Source organism: Anas acuta, chromosome 19 (genome assembly GCF_963932015.1).
Source record: "Anas acuta chromosome 19, bAnaAcu1.1, whole genome shotgun sequence".
NCBI lineage: Eukaryota > Metazoa > Chordata > Aves > Anseriformes > Anatidae > Anas > Anas acuta.
The window spans coordinates 7,564,329-7,582,564 of NC_088997.1; the positions used below are offsets into that span (position 1 = coordinate 7,564,329).

The 18,236-nt window shown below is 48.0% G+C and overlaps 1 protein-coding gene across 6 annotated transcripts in view; it reads right to left on the reverse strand.

Annotated features, from left to right (window-relative positions):
* COL26A1 (collagen type XXVI alpha 1 chain) overlaps positions 1-18,236 on the reverse strand; it is a 174,815-nt gene that overhangs the window by 28,513 nt on the left and 128,066 nt on the right. For all 6 annotated transcript variants that reach the window (XM_068655751.1, XM_068655752.1, XM_068655746.1 and 3 more), the window contains exons 4-6: positions 17,212-17,273; positions 4,402-4,555; positions 1,608-1,652 (exon numbers count right to left, since the gene is read on the reverse strand). In XM_068655751.1, coding sequence (XP_068511852.1) covers positions 1,608-1,652; positions 4,402-4,555; positions 17,212-17,273 — 261 coding nt within the window. The remainder of the gene's footprint in view (positions 1-1,607; positions 1,653-4,401; positions 4,556-17,211; positions 17,274-18,236) is intronic.

Here is an 18,236-nt window from a genome sequence, read left to right on the forward strand (position 1 = left end):
AAACCGTCTGCATTTCTCAGAGCAAAGCAAAAATCCCAAATACCAGACCCCTTGAAAGATTCCCCTTCCTCTCTTCTTTTATTGCCATTCTGGAGAGATGGCTAAAAAATATTTTTCTTACAAAAATGAAATCTATCCATCTCTAATCCATGGTGGAACCTGGCAGACTGAAGAAAGGAGATTTCAAAGGTTATGTGTGGGAGCACATTCCTGTACTTTTGTTTTATTCTGTTATCAATGAAGGTCTAATTTAATACAAGTACTGAACAAAGAATTAAGGTAAGGTTTTCATTTGCATCAGTTTGCTTACCCACGGGACACAAACTGCAGACTTTTCTGTGAATAGAGAGGCTCTTTTAATGGATCTGGGTTAAAATCCCCCCCAACACAGCAGATGCTGTACTTGGCAAGCTCAGGCAGGTGATCGGGAGCCCATTTAACAGAGCAAGACCATTAGCTGAGAGGAGTGTGAACAGCTTCTTCCACCCTACCAAAACCCCCAAACTTTAGCACAGCGAATCCTTCCCAGCACAGAGGGAAGAACAGCAGAAACAGTGCTCTGCAAGCGAGACACACTGGGGTGCTGAGCAGAGGTCAGAACGTTTCCTCAGTCGTGTAAGTCAGACTCAATCCTTCAGTTCAACCTTTATAAATCAATCCTGTGAACCTCTGCAGACCAGGAGCAATCATTTGCTGCTAGCATCCTCAATCATGCTGCAGCAGCGGAGCTTTAAAGGAGCTGGCACTCACTTCCCTGAAGGTGGAAAGTGCTAAAGGAAAGGCTGGGAGAAGCAGCGCTGAGTAACGTGTCAGGCAAATGCTCATACTGGTGACAAATGGTGTTACCAGCATGAAAGAGACAAGTGCAAAATGGAGAAGAAAGAGGGATGGATTCAGGGAAAAGTGGTAGGAAAACCGAACAGGCCAAATCTTCAGCTGGCATAAATCAGCTCTGCTGCAGTGACATTCATTGCTTTCAGAGAGCTGGAGCCCCTGGAAAGCATTCATTTCCCAAAATAAATGAAAGAAAAACCCAAGGGGAAAAAAAAAAAAAGGTCGAGGGTAAGCATGCTACTGCTCGTGACCAAATAAGATGTGCAGAGACCTGGATTTTCTTCCCAGCCCTGTCATTAACCTGCAACACAACACCTGTTCCCCTTCTTTCCCCGAGGTCTTGTCTATACGGACAGGAGCACGTTATTATCCAAACAGAGCTCAGCAAATCAATGCCCTGACCATCACCAGCAGCTTTCAGTGCCCCTGGCAGGCGATCCCGGTAATAATAGTGGTGCTCTCACCCTGCACTCAGTGTGCCCCATTTGCTCTTGCCATGTGTCCCTCACTGAACTGCCTCTCCCTCGGGCAGCGCTTCCCAGCCTTCGTGTGCCAGGGGAACCGAACGTCTCCACGAGGATAAACCTGGTGTGCTGCCTCCCGTGATCAAATAAAACCTGAAGAAAAATCCAGCCCCTGTATCTGTGAGGTGCCGAATACCTGAGGACTCCTGGCCACAGGACATTTCTGTTTTGGGGATATATTACATACGGGACCGGGCACAGCAACATTTTGTGCTTTGAAAAAGGAAATAGCAGAAACCATTCACTTACCCTGCGGTATTAGCTGCTCCTCTGCACCTCTGTGTCCTTTAGGCTCTAATTAAGAGGGTGAGGGTTAAAAAAGAAAAAATAAAAAATTAGGTCTTTTGCTGCCAACTGGCTCAGGCAGAGCATATATATTTTCTTAATTCTCAGTAAAACGTATCCTGTTGATTAACAAGCTGATCAGAAAGGCCAGCGGTGCAGCTGTCTCAACAGCTCTGATTGCTTTTAAATGATTGTCTGTTCTCGGCCTTGCCACTCACAAAAGAAACAGCTACCCCAAGAAACAGTAGCAAGTTTTCCTGGACCTCAGCCTGGAGAGGCATCAGCCAACTCGGAGCTGTAAGGTCATCCAGAAACACTCTCATTGTTCAAAGCAGCCAGTCCGTATCACCCGTCTTTGTGCTAGGCACCAAGATCCTGCCCTCAGTCCATCGGGTTTAGAAATTTGGCAGCACACAGGCTGGGACTTGGATTTGCTTTGGCTGAAAGAGTAGAAGCAGGGCAAAGCAGGCGGTATTTCACAAAACACGCTGGGGAAGGGGATGGGAGGGACAGAAGCATAACTTTCCACAACCCCAAATCACACAGGGCACTCGAGTTTGACTTCCACCTAATCTACGATCACACGTAGTGAAAGATCTCCTGAGGTCTGCAATCACTGCAAGTGAACCTGGGGCGAGCCTGAAGCAGCAAGTGACAGAACCATGCTGAAATCATGAAAAAAGGGGCAGTCCCACCCTACACCAACTGCATGAAATTCCCTACATTTCACCAGAATCCCCAGTGCATTTTTTGGCTGGCTTTGAATTGTAGATACAAACTGATGTTGGGAGGGAAGGAAGCCAAGTGTGAACCCTGATCCGTGAAACATCCCCACAGCTCCTTAGCAAAGCAAGCACTTCAAGTCCACAGAGCTCAGCTGGGGCACTGAGGAGGCAATTACATGTCAATAAGCAACTTAACTGATTACTTCTAATTGCTGAAAGACATCGCCCTGACCTGAAATGCCTCAGTGCATGCCTGATTCCCAGTTATTATGCTGGAGTTGTTATTCCACGCTAGGTTAAATAAATCAAGGCTAGAAAAACACAGGGCAACAATGAGTAAGGACTACACCTGGTGGCAGCAGGCAGGCAGGGCTGTAACGCCTGCAGCTGGCTGTGCACCCAGCCTGGTAGCCTGGCTGAGGAGACAGAGCACTCACGTACAGCTCAGACAACAGCATTGTGGCTTTTGGAGGTGCTCACTAGATACCTGGATTTACTGCCGGGGTACAGGGTGCTGATATTGGGCCATGGAGGCAACCCGATGCAAGTGCTAGAAGAGATTGTTGTGTTCTGCAGCGCTGCCAAAAGTCTGGGGGAATGGCATTCATCGCTGCTCGCTGAGCAGGAGGAGGTTATCGCCTGTACAGAGCCTCGGAGAGGAAAGGACTTTGAGTGGAAGGGACAGAGCCGTCAGTGCTTCTGCGAGACTGACTTCAGCACAACGAACTGCAGGTGCAGAGATACTGCAAGAGCAGAAATAAATGACATGGAGGAGGCAGAACGAGCACATAATGGACACTGGGGGAAACTGCTTTAATTCAGTTCCTGGCAGCCGTCGCTGTGGTTCTGAAAATACTTTGCAGAACATATTGTTAGTGAACCTCCCTCCATGTTGTGGCATCCTGTCAAATTATAAACATGGACGACATCTGGTCTATGTTGGTTGCTCCAAGTCTGCTGCAGTCATGAAGGGCTGCCATAATAAACTGCTCTGACAAAATAAAGGGGGAAAAAAGAAAAAAAAAAAAAAAAAAAAAAGGAAAGTAGGCCCTACAGAGGATAAAGAACTGCTCAGGGAGCAAGCAAAGCAACTGACAGACAGGGCTTTGGAAGCAGAGAGCAGGGATCTTGAATTGAGAATGCCAAGGTCAAGGAAATTCAATGCGTAGTGATCTGTCTAGCCAAGTGGGCTCAGAGGGAGATTTCTTGTAAGTGTATTTTTTTTTCATGCCACAAGAGGGATCATAAAACAGCCCATTGTGTTTATGGCAAATTTAAAAAATATAATGCAGAGTGCAACTGATGTTGCTATTCATGGGAAAGTTTTTCCTCCTAATAAAAGCAAGAATTACCCCTGGCCCAGTCCTCTGCCGCCCCACACAACTCCCCATGGGGAAACACTGCATTTAGTGCTCGGGAGGTGAACACAAACTGTCCCCCTGTTCCCCTGCTGGCTCTCTGGAGTTTCCTCTGGAATGTTTCAATCTGTCCAGGCCTCCAGATCCACAGGGACACAGGCATTGTTAAACCCTCAGACTGAACAGCCCCTGCTTTGGAGGAACCGTGGCTCTGGGGCTGACTAATGATGGTTCTGACCCTAATGCTGAGGATGAAAGCTCTCTCACTGCCTCTCCACAAGGTGCTTTTCCTGCTGAGCACAATCCCACCTTGCAGCAAGCACTTGCAGCCTGGCCAAAGGTACAATGGTGAGGGTGCAAAGCAAACAGCAGGTTGAGGCACCTGTGTCAGCAAGGCTGCCTGCCCGTACTCATCCCACAGCACCAACAGCTCCCTGCTGGGTCACACCAATGACAGCAAACATTCCAAAAAAATAATAAAAAAAATCCCATTAGTAAACCTCAGAGTCAGAAAACCTTTACAGGGCTGAGGGAAGGCGCTGGCAGACTTTCCCTCTGACCCCTCTCCTGTGAAGCTTCCACCACTATGTCAGATCAGCACGGGCTATTTCATAGGCACCCTACAGGAACCGTAGGGTGGGCTGACCAACTTAGCAGAGAGCAGGTCGTGCTTACCAGCAGGTCCCACCGTTTTCCTCAGGACGGTCCCGGGATTTAGCAGGGGAAAGGCGTCTGGCAGCAAGTCATCGTACCAGGTGGCTGTCGTCCCCGTGATCGGCAGGTTGTTTTCTAACGGGGGGCTTCGCTCTGCCGCCTCGAGCAGGAGGATCTGGGTAGGGGATGCAGAGAAGTCAGACAAGGTCAGCGGGATGGTTTCACTCACGGTCTCAGTTCTGAAAGGTCTTGAAACTCCTCTCCTTGCCAGCAGGAGCTGTGGATAACTCTACAGCACAGACTGCAGGGTTTTGGTGTTAAAGCTCCATTGGTTTTCTGAAAGAGGCAAGAATTACCCCAGAAATGAGCCGGGTGACATTGCAAGAGGTTCCTTAGAGAGGGCTTTGCTGCTTGCAGAGATTCAGCCTCCAGTGCGGCTGTGTACGGCAAGGACCGGGAACCCAGGGAACAGAGCTGGGGTGAGGACACAGCTTCTCACTGCTAGGTTGAAGTCGGGTCAGAAATCACCGAGCTGGGACAATGTGAGGGGCTGTGGGATGTCCTGGGTGGCAGCCTGAGGTGCCTCAGGACAGCTGCTGGCTGCAGGCCACAGGACAAACGCTTAATGAATTAAACGAAACAGAGAATGTGAAGCTTTTAAAGAGCTGAAGTGCTTTAATTTGGGAGCAAATAAAACAGAGGCAATTTCCTCAAAAAGCTCTGCTTAGCAGTAGGAGGATATTATTAAAACTCACAACTGCTTCTATACCTTGTAAACACACTACCTTCAAATAAATCCCCATCCCAACGTGCGTCCCTGAGCTCCTTGGGCCATTTACAACCTGAGCTCCTTGGCAAAGCGATCCCGTTTTCCCCGTACAATTCAGACGGCTGTTCAGCGAGCTGAGCTCCCCCAGCCACTGGTGGCCTGTATGAAACTGGAAATGAGGCTTTAGCGTGGCTGCAAAATCCTCCACGTCCCCAAGAAGTGGAGGGAGGGAAGATGCAGGTGGACTCTGCCCGCTGACAACCTCAGTTAAAGTGAAGCCTGCGGGAGCCATCACTGCCATTTGTAATCAACGTTTTTATTAGAGCTTTCTCAAACTGCGATTCTTTATAAAGTATTTTTTCTAATTTAATCTGTATGCTTCCCAGCCACTAATCAAGGACGGCATAACGAGGCAGTCTGCAGATGTCATTTGCAAAAGCAAAACTATTCCTTCAACTACCAACCCACTGAGACCAGTGGCCTGGATTGCCAAGCCCCCACGCTCTGCTGCAAATGAGTTTTGTCCCAGTTGCTAGACATCACCTAGCTGCTAGACATCATCACCCCATCAGCAGCACTTGGGATGCAGCAGCAGCCCTGCTGCCTGCCCAGGATGGATGCAGGATGCCCATCCTGGAGCAGGGCTGAGGCTCCCAGAACCGGAGTTTTGCTGCAGACATCCCACCTAACCAGCAAACTCACCAGGAAACGGTTTGAGGAGTGCACCAAGTGATTAGTTATTGCACTGTTTCTTCCTGTTTGGAAACCACCTAACCAAATACTGATTTATGGATAAGGGAAATAAAAGAGAAATCAGCTCAAACTTTCCACTAAATCCCTAGAAGTTTCAGCTTTTACACGCTGCGCTCATCTTTACATAATGAAGTCACACTGCAATTATAAATGAGAGTGACTTGGCTCCACTCATTTGTTTTTAACTTGCAATTATTGCAGGGTTTATCACTTATTTATTACAAGGCCTGGTGAGAGCCAGTATTACAGCAATGCCAGGAATGATGAACTTCCTGCAGAATGCACTGGCCTGACAGGGGTGAATCAGAAACTAATTAAACTGGGAGCTAGCTTAAGTGCAGGGGAGCTGTACCTCAGCTGCTGCAAACAAACAAAATTCCTCCTCTTTATTAATGGGTCCAGAGCCTCGCTTTAGTAGTAATAAGAAGGCAAAGAGGAATTAGGCCACCCCGCGAGCCCTGCTTCCATCCAACAGGCTTCTCTGATGCCAGGCAAGGCAGGAATCGGTTCGGTGTCTCACACACCGCTGTGCTTCTGCCCAGTGATTCACTGCTCAGGCTTTGAAGGAGACGTGCTATCAGTTAACGAACACTCAGCCATGTGCCTTACCACGAGCGTGCTTAATTCCCATTGACGTGGGACTCAAGTGAGCATTAAAGACGTTCTCTGAATCAGTTTGTCCTGTTATATTGCTCTCCTGCTTCCCCAGCAAAATACCTGAATGCCGCTGCCAAAGTACACTCAGCAAGAGAGGCAAAACTACACCTTGGGGTGGTGCGTGAGAGGGGCCAGAGCCTGGCCAGGGTTAAGGTGCTCCTGCTGGGGGGAAGAGACCAAAACAGGCTGTCTTGGGCAGTATTTTATCGTGGCCCAGCGGTGCTGCAGGAAGAGGTGCCCTGAAAGTGACAGCAGCACTGGGCAGGGACCCGCAGGCTGCGGGGGTGCTCGGCCCTCGGGGGCAGCGTGAGCGGAGCTAGCACAGCTCGGCCGAAGGTTGCATCTGGAGTGGAACAGCTCCAAATCATTTTTATGGGTGATAATAAAAACGTGTTACCACATAATCAACACTAAACAGTGGCAACGGTATCCTTTTCATTAAAAAAACATGGCTTAAATGAGCGCTGTGCTGATAAACGCCGGAAAAGATTTAAAGGCGTGCACAGAGTAATGTAGTGTGATCTTTTATATGCTGACTGTGTGTACTTCATGGTCATCGGGGCTCGAGCCATCGTAACAAGTTTATTTTCCCAGGGCACAAAGTGATAGAGGTTGGGAAGTCTCTGGACTTGAAATTGCTGAGAAATTCTAGTTTTTATGACCAGGACTGAAAAAGTGCCCAGAAGATGTAAAACAGCAAGAGGACAGCTCACATCGTGAGATCCAGGGAGCCAAAGCGAAGGAGGAGAAGCACGAGGGATTTAGTCACACTCAGAATCTCAAAGCATACACACTTCTTTCAGCAAGGAGTGTCCTTTTATAAGCTAGCACAGCACACAGCACAACCGGGGTCCTTCGGCGTTATTACAATAGCATTGGAGCCATTCATCTATTCTCTGTCACGTTCTGTTTTTCTTAAAGCTGCCATTGCCATAGTCAAGGGACTCGAGGAGAATTCCCACTTTCATTAAACAAAAAAAGAAAGTTTCTAGCCCTCTGAGTAAACTGCTGGAAAATGATACCACAGGGGCTCACAGCCAGAAAGCAAATTAGCAAAATGTGCAATGTATTAAAGGCCCAGCAGTAAAGTCTTGGTGTTTGCTCGTCGGTAGGGTTGAGGTGGACAGAAGGCTAACACCAACTGAAGAAGGCACAGCTTTGCTTGGGAATCCTCACTGCAAGCAGTGCCCATGTCTGTTACTATTACTACTTGCAATGCAAATGTTATTGCAAAAAAAAGGGGAGTGGAGGCAGAAAACACCCCAATGACACCAAGACTTGTATCTTGATGCCAAGGATCACAACAGTCGCCCATCCAACTGAGCAGAAGCGGGTACAGGGAACTTCCCGAGGAGCAGCACCTGTGGTGGCAGGGGGGCAGATCACTGCAGGAGACACGAAGACCTTTCCTCCCAGTTTGCACGGCATTGTGCAAGGGGGAGGGATGGCCTCGAGTCAGCAAAGCACTCAGGCTTTTGTCTTTTTGCACGTACAGAAGCGAAAAGTCAAATCTGAGCCGAAATGGACGCGTTGAACCGGAGCCTCTGGCAGCAGAGGTCCCACCAGCATGAGACAAGGGCTCGCCTCTGGTTTCCAGACCCCACCTCTCAGATGCAGCTGAACTGGGTCAGAAAGCTGGAAGGATCTGAAACGCTGGGGCCGCGTCCCCTGCCAGCACCGCCGCGGGAGACGGGCCCGACGCAGGAGCCGGCGTGCGAAGGCGAAGGGAGCGCGGGAGGGATGACGCACTGCCCTGGCCCAGGAGCTCGCAGGCCAGCGCCAGAGGCAGAGGTTATTGCCTGCAAAAGTCACCCCTGGGCTTTCCGAGCCCCGCAGAGCCACCAGGCTCACCTCTGTACAGCGTCTGGCGCTCGCCCTTCTCCCGCGGCTTGAAGCCTGGCTCTCCTCTGCGTAGGGCCCTCAGCAGGGACGTTAGTGTTACGTGCCTGAAGCTCGGTCCCAGCTTACTCAACCCAACTCCCCCTCTTCTATTTGCCAGCATAAACTTTCTAAACTTCAGACACATACCACATTTCTTGCGTCAGATCAAAAGCTCAGCCCAGGGACAATGGAAATGGGAGGAAGGTTTTCATCTTCTTGAGATGTTCAGTGTCTGAGGATTTTTTTGGCTTGCAGTGGCTTTCGAGAACCCTATTTTGGTTGTTCCCACACATCAAAAGAAGATTTCACAAAAACAGCCTCCTCCCATCATCTGTCCTCTGCTTGCATTCCTGATGTCCTGTAACTAGTAGGTGCTAGAAATGAGGAAAGAACAGCCGGGCGTCCAACGATTTCAAAATTGATACAACAGGGCTCAGAATGTTTTTCTTTGGATAAAAACCCATGGAAATGCAGGGGGATCGTTTGACACAATCCAGATGGATATTATTAATTAATAAACAGGGGATATTTGCTTTCTTGAAGCATTGACAGAATGAACTCCCCTCCATCTCTTTCTGAAAAGGAGGGAAAAAAACGTGCATGGATCTAGCTCATCAGCTAAAAATTCCAGTGTAAAATAAGATTCTCTTGATCTTGTAAAGACACAAGCTGATTAATAATGGTAATTGCATAACTTGTTGGACATATCTTTCTTTATAGCAAATTATTTGGCAAAATGTAGGAGTTTTTTAATCATTCATCCAGACACAGAGCTAAACAGGGAGTTTTACAAAGCCTGATGGAGAACGGTATCTCTCTTGCAGCATTATGAAACCTGTGAACGCAAGGCTCCAATGCAGACACAGTTGTTTGGTTTCAGAAGCCAACAGACATTCGGTAAGAGTTTGCTGCAATCTGATGAACCGGGTACCCAGAGAGAATCTGGGTGACTTCATCCTTATAGCATCTTAGAGGCTACAGCCAAAGGGGACAAGATAATTAGTGCATGGAGGAGTTCTCGTGATATTGATAAATTATGTAGGGAGCAATAGCTGATGTCACTGGACTGACCCAGCGTAGACCAAAAGGTAAGCTTGATATCATCAGCTATTGCACTGAAGATGGAAATTTGGACCAAGGGTTTCTGCCAATCCATAGGTGATGCAGCCCATGCTCTTTTGTGGAGGTATTTGATTTCTTTGTACAGTTCTACAAGACTTCCAAAAACAGAGGATGCAAAAAGTGACTGTTTCAGCAGCAGGTATCTCCTAGGGGGGAATCACAGCAGAGACAACACGAGAGCACGAGCTAACCTACTAGTTCAGGTGAAACCAAGGCAAAGTCCATCAGACCACTGAGGCTTTGCCCCTCAGGCTGCAGCAGGACAAGGACTGGCACTCGCTCACCAGGTCACTGCCCTCAGAGGCACCCAGGGAGTTTCTCTGCTGCCGCCACCACCTGGGGGTTCACCTTCGCTGCTGTACGGCCACGCAGCCGGCCATCGCTGGCACCCCTACGCCTGAGAGCCAGGGGAAGGAGGTGGATGTGGAAAGGATCCAGCAATCCTCCCAGTGCCGTGCTAAGAGCTCGTTGCAGAGTGAAGTACACAAAGGAGCTCAGAGTGAAATCGGATTCCCCACCATTACTTTAAAACACCTGATAAAAATAAACTGCAGCTATAACCTTCCACCCTCAAAATCACATCATTCTTCTCTGCCCAATTTATTGCTTGTCACCTGCTGGGGATGTAGCAGTGTTACGGACGTGGAGCCAGGCCAGCCTGAGATGAAGTCAGTCTCCAGAAAGTAACATCTGTTCTCAGCAATGGCTTTGAGATCAGCTCTCTGCTTCTCGTCAGGTGAGAAGCCCTCGGCTCTGCCTGAGATGTTCACATCGGCCAGCTCCAGCGGGCCGAGATGCCTCCTGCACTCTCCTCCTGCGCTGGGCTCCACGTGAAAAGCTGCTAGAAGAGAGCAGCACAACTGCAAAAAGTCAGATGTTTGGGCCTTTCCTTGCTTGCCTTGGTGCAGGATGAGAAAAGGACCTTAAGCCACTTTTCTCTTACAATCAGATTTTTGTTATGAAGCTCCACCAGAATTCCTGGGTTATTCCTGACTGGTTCCTAGTAGGGTTAGCAAATGATCCGAGCACTTATACAGCCTTTGCTGTTACCTACTTTTTGGCCACAAGAGTATTTCTCGTGAAAAACAAAGCTTGCAGATGTAATACCCTCAGGTAGTAAACATACTCAAAGTATTTCCTAATGCAGACGTAGGATTCGCTTGGCAAATTAAGTTGCATGTTAAAGGACAATGGAATTTTTCGAAGTTATTTTATGAAAATGTCAAACATATTTGATTAAAAATGCCAAACCTGTAACTAAAAAACTTTCCAGGAGGGGGTGGTGGAGAGGGAGGTCTTTGAAGCCTTTTTGTGGTTCTGGCAAATGATTTACAGCATTTGCCAAACACATGGAACAGCCTTAGGGGACCAATTTCTCCTTCAATCCAACAGTGATAAGAAATAAGATCCAACAATTACCAGGCTTGAGAATGAAAGGATTTTAACCGTCATTCTGGAAGACGGAAGCATGCCCAAGTCAGAGAAAGGTCAGTATCAGAACTGCCTCAAGTGTCCTTGGCAGAAGCGTGATGATTGCTTGCTAGAAAAATGCCAAGGAGATAGATGTGAAGCTCAGAGATGACCTTTGATACAAAATTTGGTTTACCCACTAGATTTTGTTTCATCATCTCTCCTTCTTAAGCATCAGTTTGAAGATGTGTTTTAGTCTTAAGGACAAAACCTGACCTACAGAAACTCACCAATTCACTTAAGCATTTTACAAGGAGTGATTTAAGTTTGCTTGTGCTACAGCTACCTGCAAATTAACCTAAATACTCCCTGAATTCAATGCATTGTTCAACTGGAAAAGCAGATTCTGCACAGGGTCACCAGGAAACCTCAGAGATTTCCTAAGCTACTTTCAATAACTGCTAGTGGCAATCAAATATACAACGTGGAATATTCATGAAAGTCCTTGAAATACCAAGCAAGCGTTACTGTCCGCTCTTTGGGAGCAGCAGCAGCCTCACGGCCAAGCAACTCGGGTTTTGCTCCTGGAGTTTCTCCCAGCTATGCTACAGTACCTTAAAACATCTTCTGTTTTGCAAATATTTCTGCACTACAGCAGGAGATTGTTTCACATCTATCAGAGAAGGAAAAGACAAACCCCACAAAACATCACAGACAGCTGCTTGGAGAAACAGGCAGATACAAAATCATTTCATACAATGATTTCAGCAAAAAATTCCAAGTAATGGTGCTTTGTAATCAAAAGACATGGGTCGTGAAGGTGCTGTGTGGAAACCTGAGCTACATAAATGGGGTGATTTCAGAGAAATAGCAACGGATCGATTAAACCTCTGTGTACAGTACAAAGATTTTCTTTAAAACCTTTCAGAAATTCCTACGTGGGGAATCACATTACAAGGACTGTTTTCATGCAAGAAATACGCATGTCATTTATCAATCACACAATGAATCAATCAGACACTAGATATGTAATGCTATCTCCTGCTTTAAAGCTGTGAGTGAAATGCCACGATCCTCTCAAAAGCGGTGTCAGGAGATAAGGCTGGCTTATATCAACGCAGATCAAATGCTGTGCTCAAGCTCCAGCCGAAAGTTGGGATTAATATCACACTGCCCATAACTCCGCGGTGCGGTTTATTAAAAGAAACCGGGGGTTGTAGAGAACAAAATAAGCAGAAGGCTTTAGGCAGCTGCCTGCTTTCCTGCTAGCACTGCTCGCAGTGGGAGCAGCGCTGCAGCGCTCTTGAGTTTCAGCACAATTTGTCAGGGCTTTGTCCTGTGTCACAGGAGGGCAGCATCAGGCTCAGGACGGCCAGAAAGAAAGGACTGTACCCTCTTCCCACTTAGAAACTGGGCTGGTATAAAGAGAAGCCTTGTATTTGAAATGAAAGTGGGTTGTGGGAGGCTGTAATCATGTTGTATAGGATGCCACGGGAGAGAAGTAAGGTTTGGCATACTGGGGAGGGGAAGCTTTTGCCCTTCCTTGCATACTTTCTTGCCCTTTGCCCCAGCCTCAGCACCATCTTCACTGATGTAGATTCCCCAAGCTTGTGGATTTCAAGCTCAGCACCATCAAGCAAACTTTCAAACCTGTGGCACCAAAATGGGTCTGGTATCAAGCAAATGGAGTGTGCCAAATCCATCCCATGTTGATGATGGGGTAACTCGAAATGGGAGAGATGAGAAGGGATCCAGACTCATCTCCCTTCACCTCCTTTTATGCAGCAACATCTCACGCAGCCCCAAGGACAACCTACAGCAGTGTTAAGGAGGGCACAAGGCACGTGAGGACTTTGTTCTGTCCCTAATGAGTCATTTTTTCTCACGTCTCACTTTCTATTCCAACTTTCACATTACAAAAATAGGAGGGCTCCTTTTATTACCTCATTTGGACACTGACCTTGCAAGTTGGATGAACCAACTCATCCCTGCATTAAGAAAGATGAGAGCCGTTCTCGTTACAGCCCCATTTTTATGGGGACGGCTGTGGTAGCCTGCAGAAGAGGAGGAGGGAAAGAAGAAACAACAGACTTGCAGCCTCTTCTTCCACGGCTGAGCTTATTTCACATACACTTGCCCTTCACAGCCACCGGAGGACAAACACACATTTAACATGTCCTCACACATACTGGGAAGGGCTCTTGGCTCCTCCTCCGCTTTGCAGAGGTGTGAAGAAGAGCCTGTTTTTCACTTGTGCCTAGCCTGCTCTATTAAAGCAGCATTAAATTCCTATTATATTCCTATCTATTAAATTCCGGGTTGAAATTCAAAAGGGCAAAAGCAGCAAAGTCATCCATGGGTGACCTTTTCTGATTTACACACTGCAGTTGCAAGTCCCCCCCTCACACTGCTGGAATGCAGACTCCCCGTCCATTTGGGATTGTCATAAATAACCCAGAGATTATCTCTAAGTTTCCCACACAGGGTATTCCAGCCACAGCCTGTGCACAGCAAAGGAGCTCTGTATTTTCTCATACCCAGTGAGACATTTCTGCATCCCTTCAGAACTGAAAGCTTCCAGGGGGCAGCTATCCTTTGGGTATCCTGTGGCCACTTTCACTGACGGCGTATTCAGATACCACAGATTTCCTTCTACTTACTGCAATACAAGTGCAAATGGGCCAACAGGCAAAAAAAAAAAAAAAAAAAAAAAAAACAGCAAAAAACAAGAATCCACCTTCGTGTTTTCTCCTCCCACTTGTACTCTTACCTTGCTGTAAAAGCAAGGACAGAAAGAAGGCTGTGGAGGGAAATCCTGCCCCCGAACTGGCTCTTTCCCACCTAGAAAATGTAAGAATTAGAAGGAAATGTCTTTCTCTGAATGTGAACCTTCTATATCACAGAAATACTCTGTGGCTGCTCATATGGCTTCTACTCTGGCATCTTCAGGTCCTGACATTACTGAGCATCAGTTGTTTCAAAACAGGCATCTTTCTCCAAAACCCAGAGCAGGAATAGAAGCAATACTAAATGAATGTAAGCACCTTTTTCAAGGGCGCTGGCACTTACTGCATTACAACAACTGAGGTCACTACATGGCTGTGTAGATCAAACTGAACTTAAATTAACATGGAAGAAAGAGTGAATCAGCACATTTCTCCTGTGTACGGCCTCTGTGCTCATATAATGTTGCTCCACTCTGCTTTTAACTGCTACACGCCACCAGTTTTTGCACAGCGGCCACAGCTTATCAAACAAAGTGGAAGCCCAAAGATGAACAACATCCTTGCTAGGCTGTGCTGCAGAACATACTCTCCTAGCAGATACATGATTTTAGCTCACCACAATACAAACAGACAACTCATTGCCCTCCATAAAAGTAAACCTCTTGATGAGCTTTGCTCCCAGCTTGGGTCTCTGTGGGAGCACAGCAGGGTCAGAAGGAAACCCATCACAGCAACAACACAAATTGCCTCATTAGCTCCCCAGAGATAAGGTGTTTTCCTTGCCTTTGGAACTGGGTAAAAAATCAATGAATATAATTAGCTAGAGAAAGGTCAAATCGGAAACACAAGTTTTCCAAGCTGTAACTTTTTAAATTTCTTTGAGGATGAGGTGTCACACACAAATGCTCACATTTAGCATGGCTAAAATAGAGCATGAAGCACTCTTCCTGCAAGCCAGACAAGCCCCAAGCAGCAGCGCTTGCTTAGCATTACGAGGTGTCTGGGACTGCAGAGTGCTGCAGCACTAAAACACACAGACACGATGCACCATGCCCAAGATAGCTGATGGAGCTGATCAACCCCGCTGAGGTGCTCCTCGTCTGCTGAGCTCAGGCTCCACCAGCTGATCATGTCCGTGATTCTGCAAACTTCCAGCTACCTGGAGACTTGGAGGGCCACGGCATTCATGAGGTCCTTCTGGCAGGAGCCTGTCACTCCGCAACCTGTGAGTCTGAGTTATCCAAAGTGCTCAGGGAGGCAGGGAGAAGGAGTTGGACTTGATGATCCTTGTGGGTCCCTTTCAATTCAGGGTATTTTGTGACTCTGTGACTCTAAGGTGCTCTTTGCTTGTCCATGGCTGGGACGAAGCCAGTACCTAAACCCTTCAGGGGTCCAGCTGGTAACATCTTGGCACTGGGCTTTGCACACATCTGCCTCGCTGATCCTCATGTCAAAGGGTTTGCAGGACTGCAGAGCCTTCAGCTGTCGACACAGCGCTTTTTGGCTGCCAGCTCGGTGCTCCCTCCTGAACGCAGGGTGGGTTGCAGCATGGTGGCTGCCAGCACCCAAAGCATTTCCTAGAGACCAGCACGCTGGGTTTGCCAGCCAAGGGACAAATGCCAGTTGCTGCACAAGTGCCCTAGGTCATGTTGGTGCCTTCACTAGAGCTCCCATGCACAAGGTGAGCAGGCAGCACTTCCCAAATACCAGGGGCATCAGGCAGGTGGTGCCCACACCAGAAAGCGGATTGCTTTTAGGTGACAAGAACCTAAAATCACCTGTTTTAAACCAGCTGCATACCTGCATAACAAACCCACTGACCTGGGGGCACTTTCGCTGGCGGTCAAAGACTTCTCAAGGGGGGTTTGGGCAGGTGGGAGCTGCCTCCTCCTCCGCCAAGTCCTGCCAGGGCCCTGGCTGAGGCTGGCCTTTGCCTCTTAGGCTTTGTTACCCGGCACAAGTGCTGAGCAGCACAAGCCAGCAGGGCGCAGGTGCTCTGATGTCAGGACTTCGGAACAAGTCTTTGGTTATGAATTTCCAGGGAGTCAAATACAGAAAGTCCTGGAAAGCGAAGGAAGGTAAAGCTGGCTACAGGCTGAGCATGGGAGGGCTGATTTACATCTCTCTGAGGCTGGTCCATGTCTTACTTGGACTCGAGACTACACGCAGAGGTCGGTCACCAGCCCCTCTCTGCTCTCTGAACGCCTCCAGCTCGCCGCTGCCAAAGAACACCCACCTGCCAGGTCCCGCTGCTCCGAGAAACAGCCCAGCTCGTCTTTGTCCTTTGCACTACAACAGTTGTTTCCACTCGAACAATACAGAATTCCCCACATCTTCATCCCCCCCTCCCCTTTCATTTTCCCCGAAGTGAAATATAACTGCGAAGGCTTTGAGGAAGTTCCAGACAACATTGCTCACTTCATTTCAGCTCAGACAATTCCCAAATTACCAGAATCTCATGCACTGGCCTCAAAATCACCACACATCCAACCTCCCCCCACCAAAGGTTTCTCCCCAAATTCTTTCATGTCACTGATAGCCATATGTTAATGAATAATAAGAGCAGCACTTGCTTAAAGCAACCAAAGCATCGCATCTAACAGCCAGGACTGGGCTGGCACAGGGACACCACAGATCAAAGGGGACCAGCTCAGCTTTTTTGTTACTAGACTGGAACAAGTCGTCTGAATCCCAGTAGGTAGAAATTAAAGCAATTTGCAGGGAAAAAAAAAAAAAAAAAAGAACAACAACAAAAAAACACAACAAAGTGAAGGTCTGCCCTTAATATTTTTCTCCACTGAAGTTGCACAAAAGCTTCCCATCCTTCAGAAGAGGGATAAAAACACAGGAATGGATAAGAATTGAACAGCTGGCTGAACAACTGTCCTTAGAAAAATCTGCATGTCCTTACTGCTCTGTTTTGTGCCCTACAAGGGTCAGGTTCCACAAGGCATTGGAGTGAGCAAGACCAGAACTGGAGTCTGCTCTTTCCCTAGCCAGGGGAATCGCTGCTTTATGTCCCCGTGGTATCAAGCAGCTGAAAGCAAGACATTTATCACACAGCTCCATCCGCCCGCTGTTCCTGGAGCAAAACCTGAGTGCTATTCAGGAGGAGCTGAATTAATGCTCACACAGACCCATCTTTCACCAGCCGCCAGCAGTACAGACGGGGCTGAGTGCCTGTATCTGCTTCAAGTGTTTTGTCCTGCACCACCCAGGCACCTCCCTTTGGGCTTGTTTGAGGCAGACACATGGAGCACTTGCTGCAAAGCAAATGGAAACAGCACGAGCAGCCTCTCTGGTTATTAATCCCAAGAGCTGAGCTGAGCAAAGGAGATGAGCAGCTCTCTCCTTGCACACCACTTGGTGTCACACCAGCTGAGCTCTGCTGTCCCTGCTTGCTGTGCAGACGGACAGACACCTCCCCTCTCCAGGGCTGCTGACTCAACTTTTTCACGGGCAACGCTTGGAAAATTTTGCCAAACAGAAGAATAAAGACAATAAAATCCTTACCTTGGCCTCAAGCGTGTTTAGCCTCTCCGTCATATCTGCTAGTCTTGTGCAGTTCATGCATTCTGGAAAGAACAAAACAGAATGATGTAAAATCTCTGGGTACTTTGCATTCTAATCCATGGCTTTCACTCTGCGGGCCCTGATCCCTTTTTGATCCAAGGCACACAGGAAAGTGCTTCAAGATAATAAGTTATTGGGGGTGGGAGGTGGAATAAACATTCGACACTATTATGCAGGTAAGCAGCCACAGCCACATTATGAATGTTGTTCGGGGACATTCGGTGGTGCAGTGTGAAATCAAGTTCCCAACAGGTAGAAGGTAGGCAAAGAAATTTTTAGTTTTAAGACTTTTCCTGGTGCCAACCAGCACGACCAGCTGTCACCAGCAGAGACATGGTCTGTCACTGGTACAAGCTGGCGTGGCACGTACCACCTCACAGACCCCGGGCTGCACAGCTGCTGCTCCCACTTAGCTCGGTGCTCTTCTCTCCTCTGCTCTCAATCCTGGTCAAATCCCGAAGAGAGCAATGAATGCACAGAACACCCGTCTCTGCGGAGCCCTGCTCCATCCCCAGGCCCTGTAACCACTCCCACAACAAATCATCAGTCCCAGCAACAGCGAGAAAAAACAAAAGTGACCCCAGGGCTGACGCAGAGCAGACCTGCAGCACGAAGTGGTTTCCATCTCACTTTGCCGCATAGAAGCAACAGATCGGCAGCAAGCACCAAAGGGGTCTTGACAGGATGCCTTACCGAGAACAAACGTTAGCTTAATGGGCTCTGAGTGCAGTTTAAAATGATTGCTTGGTACAAAGGACATCACTTATCTAAACAGGAGGCCTGCTGCTTTGCCTCTGTTTTCATTTCAGCAGTTTTAAAGTGAGTGAAGGAGGATAAAGCCCTGAGCAGAGATTTAATCAACAAGCACTTTCCCAGCACGTCACAGCCGTGTTGAACGGCCTGTTCCCAGCTCGCAGAGAAGCGTTCCAGCCTGGCCTGCTCACCTGTCACAACTGCTCAAGTGC